The 17,154-nt window shown below is 35.1% G+C and overlaps 1 protein-coding gene across 1 annotated transcript in view; it reads right to left on the minus strand.

Annotated features, from left to right (window-relative positions):
- Positions 1-17,154, minus strand: part of Lrch2 (leucine rich repeats and calponin homology domain containing 2) — a 64,984-nt gene that overhangs the window by 17,918 nt on the left and 29,912 nt on the right. Inside the window, exons 7-14 of the mRNA XM_031379776.1 lie at positions 16,213-16,300; positions 15,798-15,909; positions 15,505-15,602; positions 15,316-15,374; positions 12,439-12,543; positions 5,990-6,055; positions 1,072-1,120; positions 876-992 (exon numbers count right to left, since the gene is read on the minus strand). Coding sequence (XP_031235636.1) covers positions 876-992; positions 1,072-1,120; positions 5,990-6,055; positions 12,439-12,543; positions 15,316-15,374; positions 15,505-15,602; positions 15,798-15,909; positions 16,213-16,300 — 694 coding nt within the window. The remainder of the gene's footprint in view (positions 1-875; positions 993-1,071; positions 1,121-5,989; positions 6,056-12,438; positions 12,544-15,315; positions 15,375-15,504; positions 15,603-15,797; positions 15,910-16,212; positions 16,301-17,154) is intronic.

Below are 17,154 nucleotides of genomic sequence, written 5' to 3' on the forward strand. Positions count from 1 at the left end.
CAGTTTGGGGTGCAGGACAAAGTTTGTACTGCTTATATGAGTCAATTCCAAGAGTAAATGCTCACTAATATTAAAAATGATTCTAAATCCTGATGACTGTCATCTGCATATATAGCAGACTTAAAATACAAATAAATAATAATGCAATAGAAATTTGGGATAATTTATATGCACTAGTATTTTAATTTATCCTTACTAAAAGACCATCTTAAGAAATCTTCTGCATCATGTGTAATGATGCACACCTTTAATCTCAGCACTTGGAAGGCAGGGGCATGAGGATCTCGATGAGCTTGAAGCCAGCATGGTCCAGGACAACCAGCATCAGATGTCTCATGTCCAAGGCAGAGAGATCCTATCTCAAAATAAATCTACTAATACAACAAGAAAGTACGGACCAGTCTTCAACTACTTATTTATACAGACATGTTTAGATGAGATCTGAAAATACTTCTGAACTACTTAATGAAACAAATTCAATGAAAGTCTTTTTCTGAGCCAGGCTTAGCGGCACTTCTGGAATACCAGCATATAAGAGACAGAGGTGGGAGGATACTGATTTGAGGCTAACCTGGGCTACATTGTAAAAAAATCTATCTCAAAAGAATAAAGAAAAAGAAACTTAGAGTTAATTGCCACAATTATCTTTTTCATCGTTTAACTATTTGAAAATAATCCCAGTTATATATTGATAGTTTGAATTACTAAAATTTTGTGGGTATATTTATACAGCATATCTCTACCCTACACACAAAAGCAAACATAGTTGTGACATTTAACTGGAGAGTTAAATATTATGAATTTAAAACAAAAGTGTCACAAGTAAAAAGTAGTAAATATGAAACAAAAACAAAATTTTAAATTTATTAATTTACCTTGAAATATTCTTTTCTGATCTGCTTGCTCCGTCTCCTCTCTTCATTTTGCCAGATTATAGGCTGAGATTCCGGCCACTGTTGATCAACTATTTGATCCTTCTGATTTTCTAATGGCTATAATAAAAAAGGTCTTTTTAAACTCAACAAATGCAAATAAAATAATACATGTGTTACTAATTTTATTTCCCCTTACCTGCCATGCAAGAGGTGATAATGGTGAATTCCCTTCATCTGCTGAGACACTAAAAAATTAAAGATGCTTTAATATTTCTTAAGGTATTTTAAAAATCATTTCACATACTTTATAAACAATAAATTCGTCTTCTCATTGTACTAAGGCATAAACATAAACACTATCCATACCTATGTTTCATTTTGTTGTGTTGTTATATGTTGTGTTGTGTTGTGTTATGTTGAGATTGTGTCTTACTATGTAGCACTGGATGGTCTGGTATTCAATATTGTAGCCCAGGCTAGCCAAGAGGTCATGGCAATTCTCCTGCCTCAGCCTTTCAAGGGCTGCAATGAGAGGTAGTGACCACTACATGGGTTAGTAATAATATATACATTGAAGTTGATGAAACCAACCAATTGTAAATGCCTACTAACTAATGTTCTAACAGAAATAACATGGGTTTATTGTATATTAACCTTATACATAGGCCAACCTATTTTGGAGAGTACAAATTGAGCATAATATGCACAAATATACAGTAAGTACACAGAATACTACTAAAAACAAGTTAAATTTTTTAAAATCAAGTAATAAGATCAGTGAGGTGAGTGGGCAAATAAAGGTACTAGCTTATCATCAAGCCTGACAACCTGAGTTACATAGAACCCTGGGTTCTAGAGAGTGGAAGTGGAGAAGTAACTCCTTGAATTCTTGAAAGTTGTCCTCTGACCTCCATACCTGTGCCACAGCACACATGCACATATATACACATGCACACACATATTAAATAAATACATGAATAAATCCTTTCTGAAATGCCAGAGAATTGAGAAAACAAATACTTGATTGTCTAATGAATCACTGATTATGAGCTTCATCTATGACATAACAGGGGCTGTGGAGGACCTGTTACAACTTCATCGGATCCAACATCTTCTGGCCTCCATGGGCATCCACACACATACACACATGTGGCATGCACTCACACAGACACAGAGACAGACAGACAGACAGACAGATATATATATATATATATATACACATACAAACCCACTCAAAAGGTTTAAAAATCTGAAGGGCATTGGGTAAAGCTGGGTGTGATGGCTCATAGTGGTCATCTTAACATTAACAAGGCTGAGGTATCACCATGAGGTGGAGACCTGGCTGGGCCATCCTTGGCCACAGAGTAAGAACTTGTTTCAAACAGAGGATGGAGAGAAGGAGGAACACATGAAGGAAGAGTAAGAAGAGAGAAGATAACAAAAATTTTAATAAGAGTACAAGGGACATCTCTATCTCGATGGAGTAATAAAATATATAGAGGTAAGAAAATACAATGATCCCAGAATTTATAGATGTTTTTTCCAATGGGAGATAAAGTACAAAATTTTAAGTACTATATGTACACATGAGGTTTAAATTTATAGAAATTGTAGAATATGTAACAAATAACACATAACCAACTGGATGTCTGTAAAATACAGAAAAAGAAACAGCAACAGAAGATGGGTAAAAAAAAAGGAGGAAGGGCAGAAAGAGAAAATCCCTAGATTCCTTACCTCGTATCAAATACAGAAATCTATCAACTAAACAAACTTATTTTGAATGTAAATAAAGAATCCTACAAATGGATAATGAGAGATGCATGTCATGCTTGGCCCAGGTTGCTACACAAAGTGTATTTCTATTCCACAGAGCAGGGAGAAAGAAGCAAGGTATATTCCAGACAGTCCCTACATTTAGTAGTCAAAGAGAAAGGGGCACATATAGCCCACAGAACAATATAACAATGATGCAAGCAAGGACATAAAATAGAATAGCAACCTAGAACTGTATTTGAGTTGGTTATGGATGCATGCACACACGTGTGCACACCACACACAACCACAGACGTGAGTAGATTACCTCTTCAAATAAAGCACTTGCTGCCTGCCTATTTCACCTTCACATGTCATCCAATGCACACATACCTCTCTGGACTATGCACCTAACAATCTATAACTCCACCTGAATTGGTCAACACACACACACACACACACACACACACACACACACACACACACACACACACACACACACACACACACACCTCTGAACAATGGAATATTGTTCTACTCCTTTAGTGATATCAAAATGAGGGCAATTTCTCTTCAAATATATTTCCAATTTTTTTTTTCAGGAATGAAGTTCTACAGGCCTGATCTGACCTGAAATGATTCGTGAGTACTTGCACAGTAAAGCAAAACTGCCCTAGGGAAGCTTTTCAGGGAAATCATTCATTTGCCAACATATGACTAGGAACTGTTTGGGGTGTATAGAGCAAGGCTGGCAGAAGTGGAGTCAATAAAAGATGATCAGATTCTAGAAATATTCCGAATAGTCAACATGGTTTGGAAATGGATTAACTATGCAGTTTTAGAACAAATGACAAACTGAATGAATGGTTTTTCAGCTGCTTCACAATGAGAATGGAGTTAGCACTTTCTGAAGTAGGCAAAAATCCAGAAGAAGCACATTTAAGTGCACAAGAGTGGGTGTAAGTAGGATATGGAGAAGTCAGACATCCGCACTGTACATCTAACTGGCAATAGCAAGGAAACAACAAAATTCACCATGCCATGGTATATATATCAATGTGCAGCTCAAATAGAAACACTGTAATGCGGGCGGTGGTGGTGCACACCTTTAATCCCAGCACTTGGGAGGTAGAGGCAGGCGGATTTCTGAGTTCGAGGCCAGCCTGGTCTACAGAGTGAGTTCCAGGACAGCCAGAGCTATATAGAGAAACCCTGTCTCAAAAAACAAACAAACAAAAAAATTATAAAAAAAAAAAAAGAAACACTGTAATGCATATTGATGCACACATGTATATACAGACTGTGGTATATATATCAATGCACATTCCTATATATAAACATGTGTATATACTGATGCACACATATATAAACAAATGCAAAGATGCACATGCACATTTTGAAGAAGGGTATGCTATGTCTTGAATATAGTGTGTTCCCCACAAGGTTCAAGAGCTTGAACTTCAGCATTGTGCTGCAGAACTGGTGACATCTTTAGGAGTGGAACTTAGTATGGTCAATGGAGAGCCTGTCATTGGATGTGACTACTGTAGCTTTATAGGAGCTTCATTTGCTTCCAATGGGAATAAGACGCATTACACTAAAAAAATAAAAAACCCTAAAAGTTAACTTTATTACTAAATGTCTCCAGCTTTCTGTCTTACTTTTATACATACTTCCACCTCAGTGAGGCTGGCTACTATGAAGCCCTCACCACAACCATGAAGAACTGAACTGACTCCTAAAATCATGCAAAGCCAGGAAGAAATGTAGACAACATGAAAATCAGACCAGGATATAGAATATAGAAATAGAAATGAGATAAATCAAAGAATTATGATCCTAAACTCAAAGGGTGCCACTCGAGAGAGTGCAGCAGATGAGGCTCTGATCTAATGATGAAGATAAATAGAAGCTCATTTTAAGTTTATGATTAACCTCAACCTTATACCCTTTACAATAAGAGGTCTGAGTATCCATTTGACGGTGACAAATGGGTATTGCATTGTTGGATTTGTGTTCTAAAACCTCTATTCTTTAATAACACAAAAACAATTTAAAACTAAGCAAACCTGAAGAGAGGAGTTATGTACAGAGACTGGCCCAGTGACTCAAATGGAAAACAATGGGAGCTGAGAGAACATGAGTGCTATAGTAATAGGGGATGGAAAGACGGTTACTATGATGTTAATTTTGCATGACTGACTGTATTAGGAAGAAGACATAATAGTGAGGTATTTGCAAAGTTTTGCCTTGGATAACTACATAAGAAGTTTCACATTTACTAGGGTAGATGGACCATACAAGAAAAGATGAAGTCATCTACATGGAACTATGTACTCTCAATGGAAATAATTCAATAAGATGCACCAATCTGAAGTAAACTTATTGTTGTCAATATTGTCATTGTACATTAAAACTTCAGATTCTGAGACTGAATCGGAGATGACTCAGTGGTTAAGAATACTAGCTACTGTTCCAGAGGACCTGGGTACAATTCTCAGCACCCACATGTCTACTTAGAAATGTCTGTAATTCCAGTTCCATGTCCTCAGACACCTTCATGCAAACATTCATGTGGGTGGGCAAAACATCAATGCACATACATAAAAATAAATAAATAAATAAATAAATAAATAAGACTTCGTTTCTGTACTAAGACCAATCTGAGTTTGAATCCTGAATCTCCCCCTTATGTGATCTTGAGAAAGTTATAAGAATTTCTGAGTTTCAGTTTGTTGGCGTGTAAAATGAAGATTTCCACAGTAACAATTTCACAATTGTATTGTGATGGTTGAATAAGGTAAGCGATTTAAAGAGCTAAGAACAGTGCACATTTACCCTAACATCTAACAGTCAGCAACTCGGTATGTAATTCCGATGCCTATCTTTGAAAATTACATGACACAAGTGTTGAGCTAGGAGTTAGATAAGACATAAACTTGATAGCACAAAGAACAATAAATAGAAATTTTCAGATCTTCTAATTCTCTTAAAATCATATCTGTAAACCTAAGTCATTAAACAAAATGAAGAGTTTGGTAAAAAAAATGGGAAGAAATGAAAATGCAAATCCACAATGATGAAGAAATAGTTATACCTGGTAGTAATATCCATATGATAAATATTTGTGAATGAATCAAGACAAATTGTAAGTATAAGTGAAATGAATCATAATCTAGGGGTTTGCTTATAGAAAGCTAAATTGAACTCATACAGTAACGTGTTTAATCTCTAAGTTATCTACTTATATTAAATCTACATCATATATCCAGGAAAAAGGACCTTTTAAGGAAAATCACTGTCAGAGTAGCAAACCTCATTTTAATATACCAAATATAAGGACTATGATATGTTTATACCTCTTTTCACATTCCACAGTTTGTTTCAGCTTATTTCTCATGACAGAAGTTGAATGATTAAGAATCCTAGAAGTAAATCGACACAGTGATTACAAACTATACTGAAGAGAACATTGCACACATATGACATATTTGTCCCAAATAAACTGTATCTAAGTCATGAAGATCACTGCTAGAAAGTAATACATCAGTGCAATTTCAATTCAGATGCCCATTAACACTTTCTTTACTGAATGAACTAAGTTCACCAAATGTGTCTTTCATCTCGGCTTAGAAACCTTTCCTCCGTAAGTTTGGATGCTATCTAGCCATTGCATGAATCCTCTGTGTATATCTAAGTCTGACTCATACAGAACATAAAGAATTACGTTGGATACCCTTTGGAGTCATTTCCTTTTTATCAGCATGGAAAGGAACATGAGTTATGTTGGTAGTTTATCATCATTTTGATAAAAGCCAAATAATAAACATTAATTTTAAAAGCAAAAATCAGTGTTAAAGGACCCCTTTAAAAAATTAAAAGTAATCGTAAACCTTCAATAGGAAACAGTATTAGAACAAAAGTGAAAAATAATGAATCCCTATAAAAGAGAACTATTTGTCCATAGCTTTACCTAATTCCAAGTATTAATCTCAATATCAAATGTGGTACATTAGTAATTATCTTTAATTCAAATACATAAATGAGCATATGTAACCATTCTTATTATTATACATATAAACGTAAATTAATTTAAAAATGACTGCTGCAATAAAGTATCTTAAAAGAATTCTTTTGGCATCAACAATCTAAAGAGTATTAAAAAATATAAATACATTGCATGTGAACTAAAATCACACTATGGTAACTACAGAGCAGTCAGGTGGCGCCAGGCTCACATCTTCACTAGCTTGGCTCTGACCATAACCTCACTAAAAGGATGAAGTGATGTGAGAGAGGTCAAGTATTAGACCCAAACTACTATATGTCTGAGTCAAAGAACTGCAAATTAAGCACATTTAAAAAAAATTTTATGTACATGTGCTAAAATTTCCTTAGAGCCCCAAATGCAGAATTATGGGAATAACAAAGGAAAATATGCTTTAAATAGATATTTTTTTAAAAATAAGAGAAATGACAACAAATATTACTCATGAAGGAAAGTCAAAATTATTGTTAGGGGGGACTGGTCAAGCTATTATGATTTTCACCATGATAAAAATGATGGCTCTCCATACCAGTTACTGGTATTATAGAATAGAATAAAAAGTAGTTGAAGCCAACATACATGTAAAAATAGATAATGTATTTGAAACTTGACCTATGTATAACTCTGCAGTATGCACAGAAATTTTGTGTTTTACTATGTGATAAAAACTAAATATCTATTTTACCTAAAAGTCTAATAGAGATTATTGAGACACTTCCCTAACACAGTTCCCAGAACTTATTTAAAGCAAAATGTTAAGACAGTCCAGCCACATAAGTCTGGCCCCTTAATGCTTATGGCTTCCACCAACTCTAGATACCTTGATTTCCGTCCTGCTGCTCTGGTCCTCTGGAAGAGTTTGTCACTGAATGATGTTCTATAACTTAAAGGCCTCCATCTATATTCACATTTCACATATTTCAACCAAACCAAAAGATGGGAGAAGGAAGATGGTTTTGGAGAAGACAAGGAAGTCATTAGTAAAGGAAACAGAAAAGAAAGAATGGCTAGGTTTCAAGGGTAAGTATCCAAGTAGTTATAATAAATTAAAAGTTAACATAAAAGTTCCTCAAATCGAAATGTTAATATAACCAGATAAAAAAATTACAAGAAACATGTCATAATGTTTTATCATTCTAAATACAAGCAATAAACTTCTCAAAACCCAATTTTGATTTCTTTCATTTTAGTTTTACTTCAATTATTTGACATTTAACAATTGCTTTTTTTGTTACCTAGCTGTGTCCCAAAGTATTCAGTAGCACATCTGTCCACAATAAAGAAAACCTCTCAGGAAATAACTAAAAGCAAATAAAATACTTAGAAAAATCTAATACACATCAAAATAGTATAAAATAAGTTAGCAGAGTATTATATAATGGGAATCAGTTAACTAAAGCTATTGTAAAATCCACATATACAATAATCTTTCCTTTAGGATAATAACCAAATATTAAGAAGCTAGCTAAACTCCTCAATAAAGTCAGAATAAGGTAAAGCACAATAATCATTTTTCTAAAGCTTACATAAATAAGTAGGGCTCATTTAAAATGTAGGAAAATATAAATAATTGATAGAGCATCATGACAGTGGTTTTTTTTAACAGAATTTCATTCTTTTATTCTCAAGTCAATATTAAGAATACTCTTGTTTATCATAAATCACACATATACATGAAAAATATTCTGATACTAGCATTTTTGTTCTCAGCTCCATTTTCTCAATTTTCTTCCCAGTTCTGATTTTTATATATTCCCAGCATGATTTTTATATAAGTTTAATTTAATTGTGCTGAAAATGTTTAGTTATCTCATATGCATAAGGTCAGAGTTTGATCCCCAGTAACATAAAACACTTTTTAATTAGCAGACATATACAAACTACTTATTCATAATCATAAATTATTTTTAAGATACTAATTTTTAAAGATATTTTTGTTTGAGTTTCTTCACTGGGCAATGCCAGTTTCTGTACTTCACTTAAGCCACATTCTCCTTAGGAATATGTTCTACAATTTGAGCCCAATTCCTTGGCTCAAAAATCCTTTAAGCTCAGCCCCAGGGTAGTTAGAAAACAGACACACACTACTGCATTAGCCTCACAGAATCTTAATCTGTAACCAAAGATGTAAGAGGCTGCTTTATAATAATCTGAAGCCTGGCGAGTCAGCTCCATGACACTCTATTCACTGACCACTTGCCCCACAGTTTTTGGTTAATGATTTTGTCTTCCGGAATCTTTTCTTAATCTCCTAGGACAGCATCATTCATGAAATAAAAGCACAAACTTCCTCAGCAAATAAAAGGTTTTAACAAACTAGTATAGGCTAAACAAGTGGCAAAGGAGTTATGACAAAGTCATCATAGGCGCTCAACGTGGGCGCTGTTCAAACCAAGCCTAGTTTGAGATTATAAACATGGTTCCTTTTAGCCCAGACCTCAAATTACATTTAATTTCAAGCAATGATAAGCAAAAGAACAACTCAGTATATAGTCAAGGCAGAAGTCCTGGGTAGTTGGGGTGACATATTCTGGTACGTGGTTAATCTTATACTGTATAAATAAGTTTTCAGCAAGAATAGCAAAAGACAAAGAAAGACCAAAAAATGTATAATAATTGTATTAAAACCTAACACATAAATTGTACGTGTTCTCTGTAGAAGTTTTAAACAGTGGATTTACTTCTCGTTTAACCTAGCAGGCAAGAGTTACATTTTGCTTTATGGGAAAAGATTGCCACTTTTTAAAAGACTGCAATGCTTGTTATTTTTCTCATAGTGAAAAATAGCAATATTTAATATAAAGAGTTTTTATATTATTATTTGGGAACACATAAAGAGATATTGAAAAAGAAAATCAGATAAAGACAAAATTAGCTTTGTATTTGTCTTGAATTAAAGTGTTTACAGAGAATATAAAAATTTTGGCTAAACAAATTCTGTTAATTTAAATTTTACAATTTTCAAGAATTCAATCAACAAACATTATAAGTCTGTGTAAGTAAAAATGAAAATAAACAACTATGAATGGCAAGGTTGATTCTAAAACAAAAGTCTCAAATGGAAAATGGATATTACTATACAGTCTTAAAATTGTCACTTTTCTCTTCTCCTAATGAAAAATAAATACAAATGTGCTAGCTAAAGGAAACATGAACTCAAGTACTTTTTCTGTCCCAAGATCTGCTGGTAGTGTGCTTCATTAAGTCTGGCCACCCAAGTGAGCAGCGGATAGATAGGCTCCACTAACCCTTACTGTGACAAGTTCCTAAAAGGCAGACTAGAGCACGCTATTGGATTATCCAAAACCAAATGATGACCCCTGAAAACATATAAACAAGATATACAGACCGAGCAGGTTACACATATATATTTAGAAGTGTGTATGTATGTGTGAGTGTGTGTACAAAATACATACATATGTAAGACATGTACATATATCCACATACATAGACATACAACAATTAAAGGAAAAAGTCCATGAATTTGAAAAAGAGTAAACTAGAGAGTTATGTAGGAGGCTGGAGGGAGAAAAGAGAAAGTGGAAGTTAGATAATCACATTATATTCTCAAAAGTTATTTTTAGAGGGCACAAAAGACATGAATTGTAAGAAAAGATTAAACAGTGAACCACACAGAAACATTTACATAAAGCAGTGATACAAGAAAAGCAATGTAAACTGAGAATGAGAATTCATTAAAAAAAGGATAAAGACATGTAAGTGCTATTTTCTAGTCTGACATTTTTAAGAGAAAATGTAGTGCCTGGGCAAAAGTGGTACTAGATGGCTACTTAGCTAGCATATTATCCATTACCCACTTCTTTCCCTAAAAGCAGATTCCATACTTCTCACTTGATATTTTTGCTTATTCTGTCTTTCAAGTTTTACATATGTATTTATTTTGTGTGTGCATGTCTGTTTTGCACCTTTGCATGCATCAGCATTTGTGGGAAACTCAGAAGAAAACCTGAGGGAGTTGGTTCTCTACTTCTACCTTTTGGGTTCCAGGGATCAAACTCAAGTTGTCAGATTTGTGCGCAAGCACCTTTATACACTGAGCCATCTCACCAGCACTGCTGTGTTTCTTTCTTTTGTAGTACTGGAAATTCAAATTGGGCCCCCAAACATGCTGGGCAAGAGCTCCACCACTGAGACAGACACCAAAGACACACATTTGTTACGTCTTTTCAGGGTTGGTTTTGTATTATGAGACATAGCTTTGTACAGACCAGGCTGGCTTATCAACTGGTCACCCTCAGCCTCATTATGTCTGGGGTTAGAGGCATGCAGCACTATACCCAGATGCTATGCATTCTTTTAAGTATGCATATATGTATATGTGACTTTGGATTGCATGTGTATGGGTTCCTTTAGAGGCCAGAAAGTGGGATCCCTGGAGGTGAAGTAACAGGAGCCCACCCAACTTGGGTGCTGAGAAAAAAATCCAATCTTTTAGAAAAGCAGAAAGTACCCTTAACCCCTAAACCATCCATCATTTCAGCTGCCAGAGGCTAAGCTTTAATAATATATTTAAAACAAATGGCAATATATTTAAATAGGAAACTCTCAAGACATGGTCACCATGTTAACCATAAACATATATTTTGAAGAAGTGAAAAGAAATACTACTTATTCATCCTAAATATAGCAAAATTCTCTTAATTTCCTCATGAAAAACAAACAGAAACTTCAATCAAAATTATCAATGTAAGATTCTCAGTAATCTTAGGATGTATGTACTATGTAGATAGTGTAGCCCATGGTCTATTTCTGATACTAAAGATGGGCTTTGGTCTCCATAGGTAATCTGTCTTGCTATGCAAGCATGAGAACTTGCATTCAGATTTCCTGCACTCACATAAAAATCCAGGGATGGCTGCCGTGAATGCATGAACCTTGATCTGGTGAGGATGGTCCACCCTGGAGAATCACTGGTCAGTGCCTCTAGCCAAACAGTGAGCTTTAGGTTTAGTGGGAGACTGGGTCTCAAAATATAATGTGGAGAGCAACTGAAGAAGACACCTCATTTGGGGCCTCTGACTTCCATGCATGCATACACATTCATACACTCCACACACATAAAACTTTAAATAAACTAAACTTGATTCTATAACCATGAATACAATGCCTTGCTTGTTGGCAAAGGTGTGTATTTGAAGAAAGCTGAACCAGGGAGAGAAAAGGTTGTTCATCCAAGAAACAGACAAATGTGTACTTGAGATACTTAAATCCTGAACTGATGTAAGCAACAATTCAATAATTCATCTCTACTCTTGAGAAATGGTATATCCCAAATAATTAAGAATCTGATATTAAAATCTAATGAATAAATGTTACAAGTATAGTACATAGCCAGAAAGAAATGCTTATAGTGTATATAATGTTAGTGTGAGCTATGATGAATATAGACAGATAAATCAGTTACTATGATTTAGTCCAGAAGTAAAATGTGAGCTACAGTAATTAAGGCTGGGGTATAGCTACAGAGCAAAGGTCTTGCCTAGCACATATGAAGCCCTGAGTTTCATCACCAGCCCCCCCCCAAAAATAAATAAATATAGTGCCAAACTAAGTATACTCTGTTAGTTATGTATGTAATTTCTTAATTCTCTCCTAAGGATTTCCTTTTGTCTTTTTAACCACTTGAAAACAAATACTTAAAAGACCCTATTGTTTACTTGAAACTTCATTTCCTTAGGTTGATCATCTTTTACTGATGATAAGAACTGACTACTCGAATCTTACTACTGAACAGAATACCTGTTCTTCTGTTCTTGCTTCAGTAACTGAGCAGCGATCTTCCTCAAATCAGTTACTTCTTTCAAATCATCATCATCTTCTGGAAGTAACTGCTCTTTGTCAAGTCTGAAACAAACATAGTTATTCAAAAAGGAAAGCCAACTGTACATGTCAACATCTAGATATCGAAACTTATTTTTACTTTATTTTTTATTAGATATTTTCTTCATTTACATTTCAAATGATATCTCCTTTTCTGGTTTCCCTTGCAAAACACCCTCTATTCCCTCCCCCTGCTCACCAACCCACCCATTCCCACTTCCTGGCCCTGGCATTCCCCTATACTGGGGCATAGAACCTTCACAAGACCAAGGTCCTCTCCTACCATTGATGACTGACTTGGCCATCCTCTGCTATATACATGCTGCTGGAGCCATGATTCCCACCATGTGTACTCTTTGGTTGGAGTTTTAGTCCCTGGGAGCTCTGAGGGTACTAGTTAGTTCATATTGTTGTTCCTCCTAAGGGGCTGCAAACCCCTTCAGTTCCTTGGGTCCTTTCTCTAACTCCATCATTGGGGACCCTGTGTTCAGTCCAATGGATGGCTGTGAGCTTCTACTTCTGTATTAGTCGGGTACTGTCAGAGCCTCTCAGGAGACAGCTATATCAGGCTCCTGTCAGCCAGTACTTGCTGGCATCCACAATAGTGTCTGGGTTTGGTGATTGACCATGGGAAGGATTTCCAAGTGGAGCAGTCTCTGGATTGAAACTTGTTATTTTTAATGCCATATGAAAGCTAATCCATATGACTTTATATTTAAAATACTAAAATGGGATATAAGGAATTTTTTGAAAATACATCTGCATTCTCAATAGACCTGTAGTTATCAAGTGATGCTGAATTTAAGATGTATAAAGGTCACTACAAGTCAACAATACACGCCATGCAGTATTGAGCATAAAAAGGACTGAAAAGCTCCAAATGGCCTATTCTTAAAAATAAAGAAAAACTACTATCAAAATGTTTCATTTTGCCATAGTTTCTAGAAGTTTACTCATTTGGATTTTAAAATCTCTATGTAAAACAAAGAAAGTAGTTTAAATAAGAGGAATGTAAAATTGGTTCAAATGACACTTTCAAAATTTCCAAAAAATTTTAAAATATATTCAAATATTAACAAACTTTATTTTATTAAATAATTTGCATCCAGATTTTCAATACCCACATAATATCCTGCATGTTGATTGGTTAGAGGTATTAACCATTGAGCTTCAGAGTTCACTACCCTCATTACAGATTTATTAAGAAATAAAAATATTCATATTTTCCAGAAATATCATTTTAACATTAAAAAACTAAATTAAAAATGAGTTGCCTCCAAATTCTAATTATTTTATGTAAAAAGCACTTCATTTAATAATAAGCATGAATAACAATAATGTCAACAATACTATATTTTATCACATCTTACAGACACTGGTGTCACTTGAACTTAAGCAACTCTTCATTTTATGAGGAAAGAAGTTAATAGAGGAATGAAATCTAAAGAATACAACAAAATGGTGCCACAGACTTATAACCTTGGGCGCTTAAGGCGGGAGGTTCACAATTTCAAAGCAGCTCAGGAGTACAGAATGAGGTCAAGTTTAGCCTTGACGATGTAGCAAAATCTTGTCCAAAATATAATTAATATAAAATCAAAAGAGGGCTGAAGCCATAAGAAAGGCATTTCTACCACACTTTCTAGGGTTCTGAGAACATCATAGAAGATACAGAGCAAAGTAGAAGCCACAAGCTATGCAAAGAGTTACTTCACAAAAACCTTAGTTAGGGGAAGCAGGGAATACATGGTGTCCTCCCATCACTTCTGAACTACTGGCAATTGATAGAGTCTTGGAGAGGGTGAACCACTGTGTTTAGTTGTATATCCATTACTGAGTCACCCTGTTCCAACAGATAGCTGCATGTCCATAACTGTCCCAGGCAATTAATCTCAGTGGGCCACAAAACAAAATGAATAGATATGAACCATGTGCCGAAAAGGTCAGTGGAGAGTGGGGACAATCGGCATAGTAGTGACATGGGGGATGAGAATGGCTACTACACCTTGTGTCCATCTGCAAAGTTGTCTGAAAAGTCATTAGTAAAGTAGGACTGAGACTGCCCATTAGTGGTAGAGAGCGCTTGTCTAGTAGCATGCTGAAGACTGAACAGTCAGTACTCAGCATTACAAAAGAAGAAAAGATTATCAAACAAAGCTTTCCTACTGGGTAAGAGAGACTTTTTAACAAGTGCTTAGAAAATAAACAAAGATCTAGGTGTATGATTTAGAGACTATTTCTTTATCAGGCATGAGGCCTAGGGCTCAACCCCTACCACTCAACAAGATTACCAATAAAGTCACTTGAAGGAAACACAGTGTGCAGAGAGAACTAGGAATGCTAGGGGACAACTCAGTCCTGGAACTAGTGGGTACTAGGGAAGAGCTTTCAATACACAGCATAAAGTCTTTTAGTAGATAATATAAAATGTTAAATCAAGAAACAGAAAGCTCAAGTTCCAGAAATTCAGAACTCTAGGACTCAGCCTCCTTACTGACAAATTGATCCTGCTGGCATTTCTTTGAGGAACGCAAATGAAGCAGTATTTGTGATGCCACAGTCTACTTGTTCAGGTAACAAAACTGTAGGCATGATTATTGTTCTACTTCAAGGGGGGGAGGCAAATGTCAATTATAATTATTAATTTGAAGTACCTGAAAGTTAACTATCTAAACATGGCCTGGGGAAACCCATGGCATATGAAAAACTTCTCAAGTGTTCTCAAGTAGGAATACATAATGAAGACTCCCAGTTGTCATAATTTATATTGTATTTTGAAAATGAAAGCATACTTACTTTTTTTCATTTGCTGGTTCTTCATTTTTCTGAGATTTTTCAGAGCACTTTTCTTTCCCCTTATAAAAAACAAAATTATCATTTTAAATTGCATGGTATACATTGGATTAAGTGAATGTTAACAATGTGCATTTGTGTGATCAGGATGAAGTGAATGTTAACAATGTTCACTGAGTTTTGCTTACTTACCTTAAGGAAAGAAACAAATGATCCAATGTGTGTATCTCCTTGTTCAGGAACTGCTACGTCTTCCGTGTTGGGATCAATAAAATCATACACCTCCTGGTCTAGGTACAGATTAATATTATAAAACATTATAGATGTTCTACTTATTTTAGTTCTCAAGATAAAAGTTCACCTTTTTCCAATAGAAGCTATATCTTATAATCTCACAAATTTTCAAAGTCTATTTCCAATAAAAATCTCATTTTTACTATGGGCTGTGTAAATGAGTTAAACCTAGGAGATACCACATGAATTACCTTTCTGAGAATCAGGCTTGCTTCCTGTTGTATGAGGGTCATTTCTTGAGGTCTGCTCTCTGTTCGATTCTGAGACTTGAGAGTGAAGGCTGATTGTGTCATCATCTGATGGCTGACAGAAACAAGCACACAATATAAGTGAGGCATTTGAAAAACACAAGGAAGCTTTTGCTTCTTTGATTAAATAGGAGTTACAAAATATCTGCTTTACATCTCCAGATTTCAGACCAAAAATCCATGTTACAATGAATGTTCTAATTTGAAAAATCAGTAGGTACTCATTTCTTTTGAAGTCATAAGATATAACAAAAATTATATCAGCCTATAAAAGCAAACTCTAATGCATTCAAGTGCCTCTTTTTCAAAGCTCTAAGAAATAGCAAAACAATACAGGCCAGCAAGAGAAAAACCTCACTTCCGTTGTAGACAATCGCTTCTCTCCATTATCACTTCCGATTCCAGAGTCAGGGCCATGATTTTTGTTTGGATAAAAATCTTCCATGCTGCAGAAAGAGAAATCCTTAGAGCAGCTAGAATTTTTTCTTCTTAAATACACAAAGCAAGTTGAGCAAAACTGTCCCTAGATAATGCCAAATAAGTACTTTTGATGGCAAATATTCCTAAAGGAGGAATAATAGTAATTTTCCTATAAAATATTTTATTCATGTCATTTAAGGGTGATTGCAGGCCTGGCGGCACCAGCCTATAGCTTAAAAGACATAGCCAGAGGATCCTCAGAGTACCACACGCTACTGGTTTACATCCAGGCCAGACGGTGAAACCTCGTCTCAATAAAACAAAACAAAACAAAACACGCTAAAAACTGAAGAACTTCACCAGGTGGCAGTGGCACTTGCCTTTAATTCCAGCAGTCAGGAGGCAGAGACAGAAAGATCTCTGTGAGTTGGAGCCTGAGTTCCAGCACAATCAAAGGCTCCACCAAGAAACCCTGTCTTGAAGAACTAATTATTATTATTATTATTATTATTATTATTATTATTATTATTATTATTGTAATTAATAGATTATTATTATTCAATACCCCAAACATATATTCCTTGATGAAAGCCTAATAATATGACTAGAGATATTTCTTCAAAGTCTGTTACAATTTCAAAATTTTCATATAGGCAAAAGGTTCCAATAAAGTCATAGTAAGTTAAAAAATATTTCAAATTAAAATGCATTCACCATGCATCTTAAACAACATACTTTAGCAACACTCAGCCCACTGTAGAGGACAGTTTGTCTACTCCTGTGACCCAGCCACAGCTCACTGTCACTGCCCAGCAGCACAAGGGTATACTCACACCATCCATTGGCATCCCCCAAAAAGATGAGAATTCAGAAATCAAGA

Source organism: Mastomys coucha, chromosome X, assembly GCF_008632895.1.
Source record: "Mastomys coucha isolate ucsf_1 chromosome X, UCSF_Mcou_1, whole genome shotgun sequence".
NCBI classification, from domain to species: domain Eukaryota; kingdom Metazoa; phylum Chordata; class Mammalia; order Rodentia; family Muridae; genus Mastomys; species Mastomys coucha.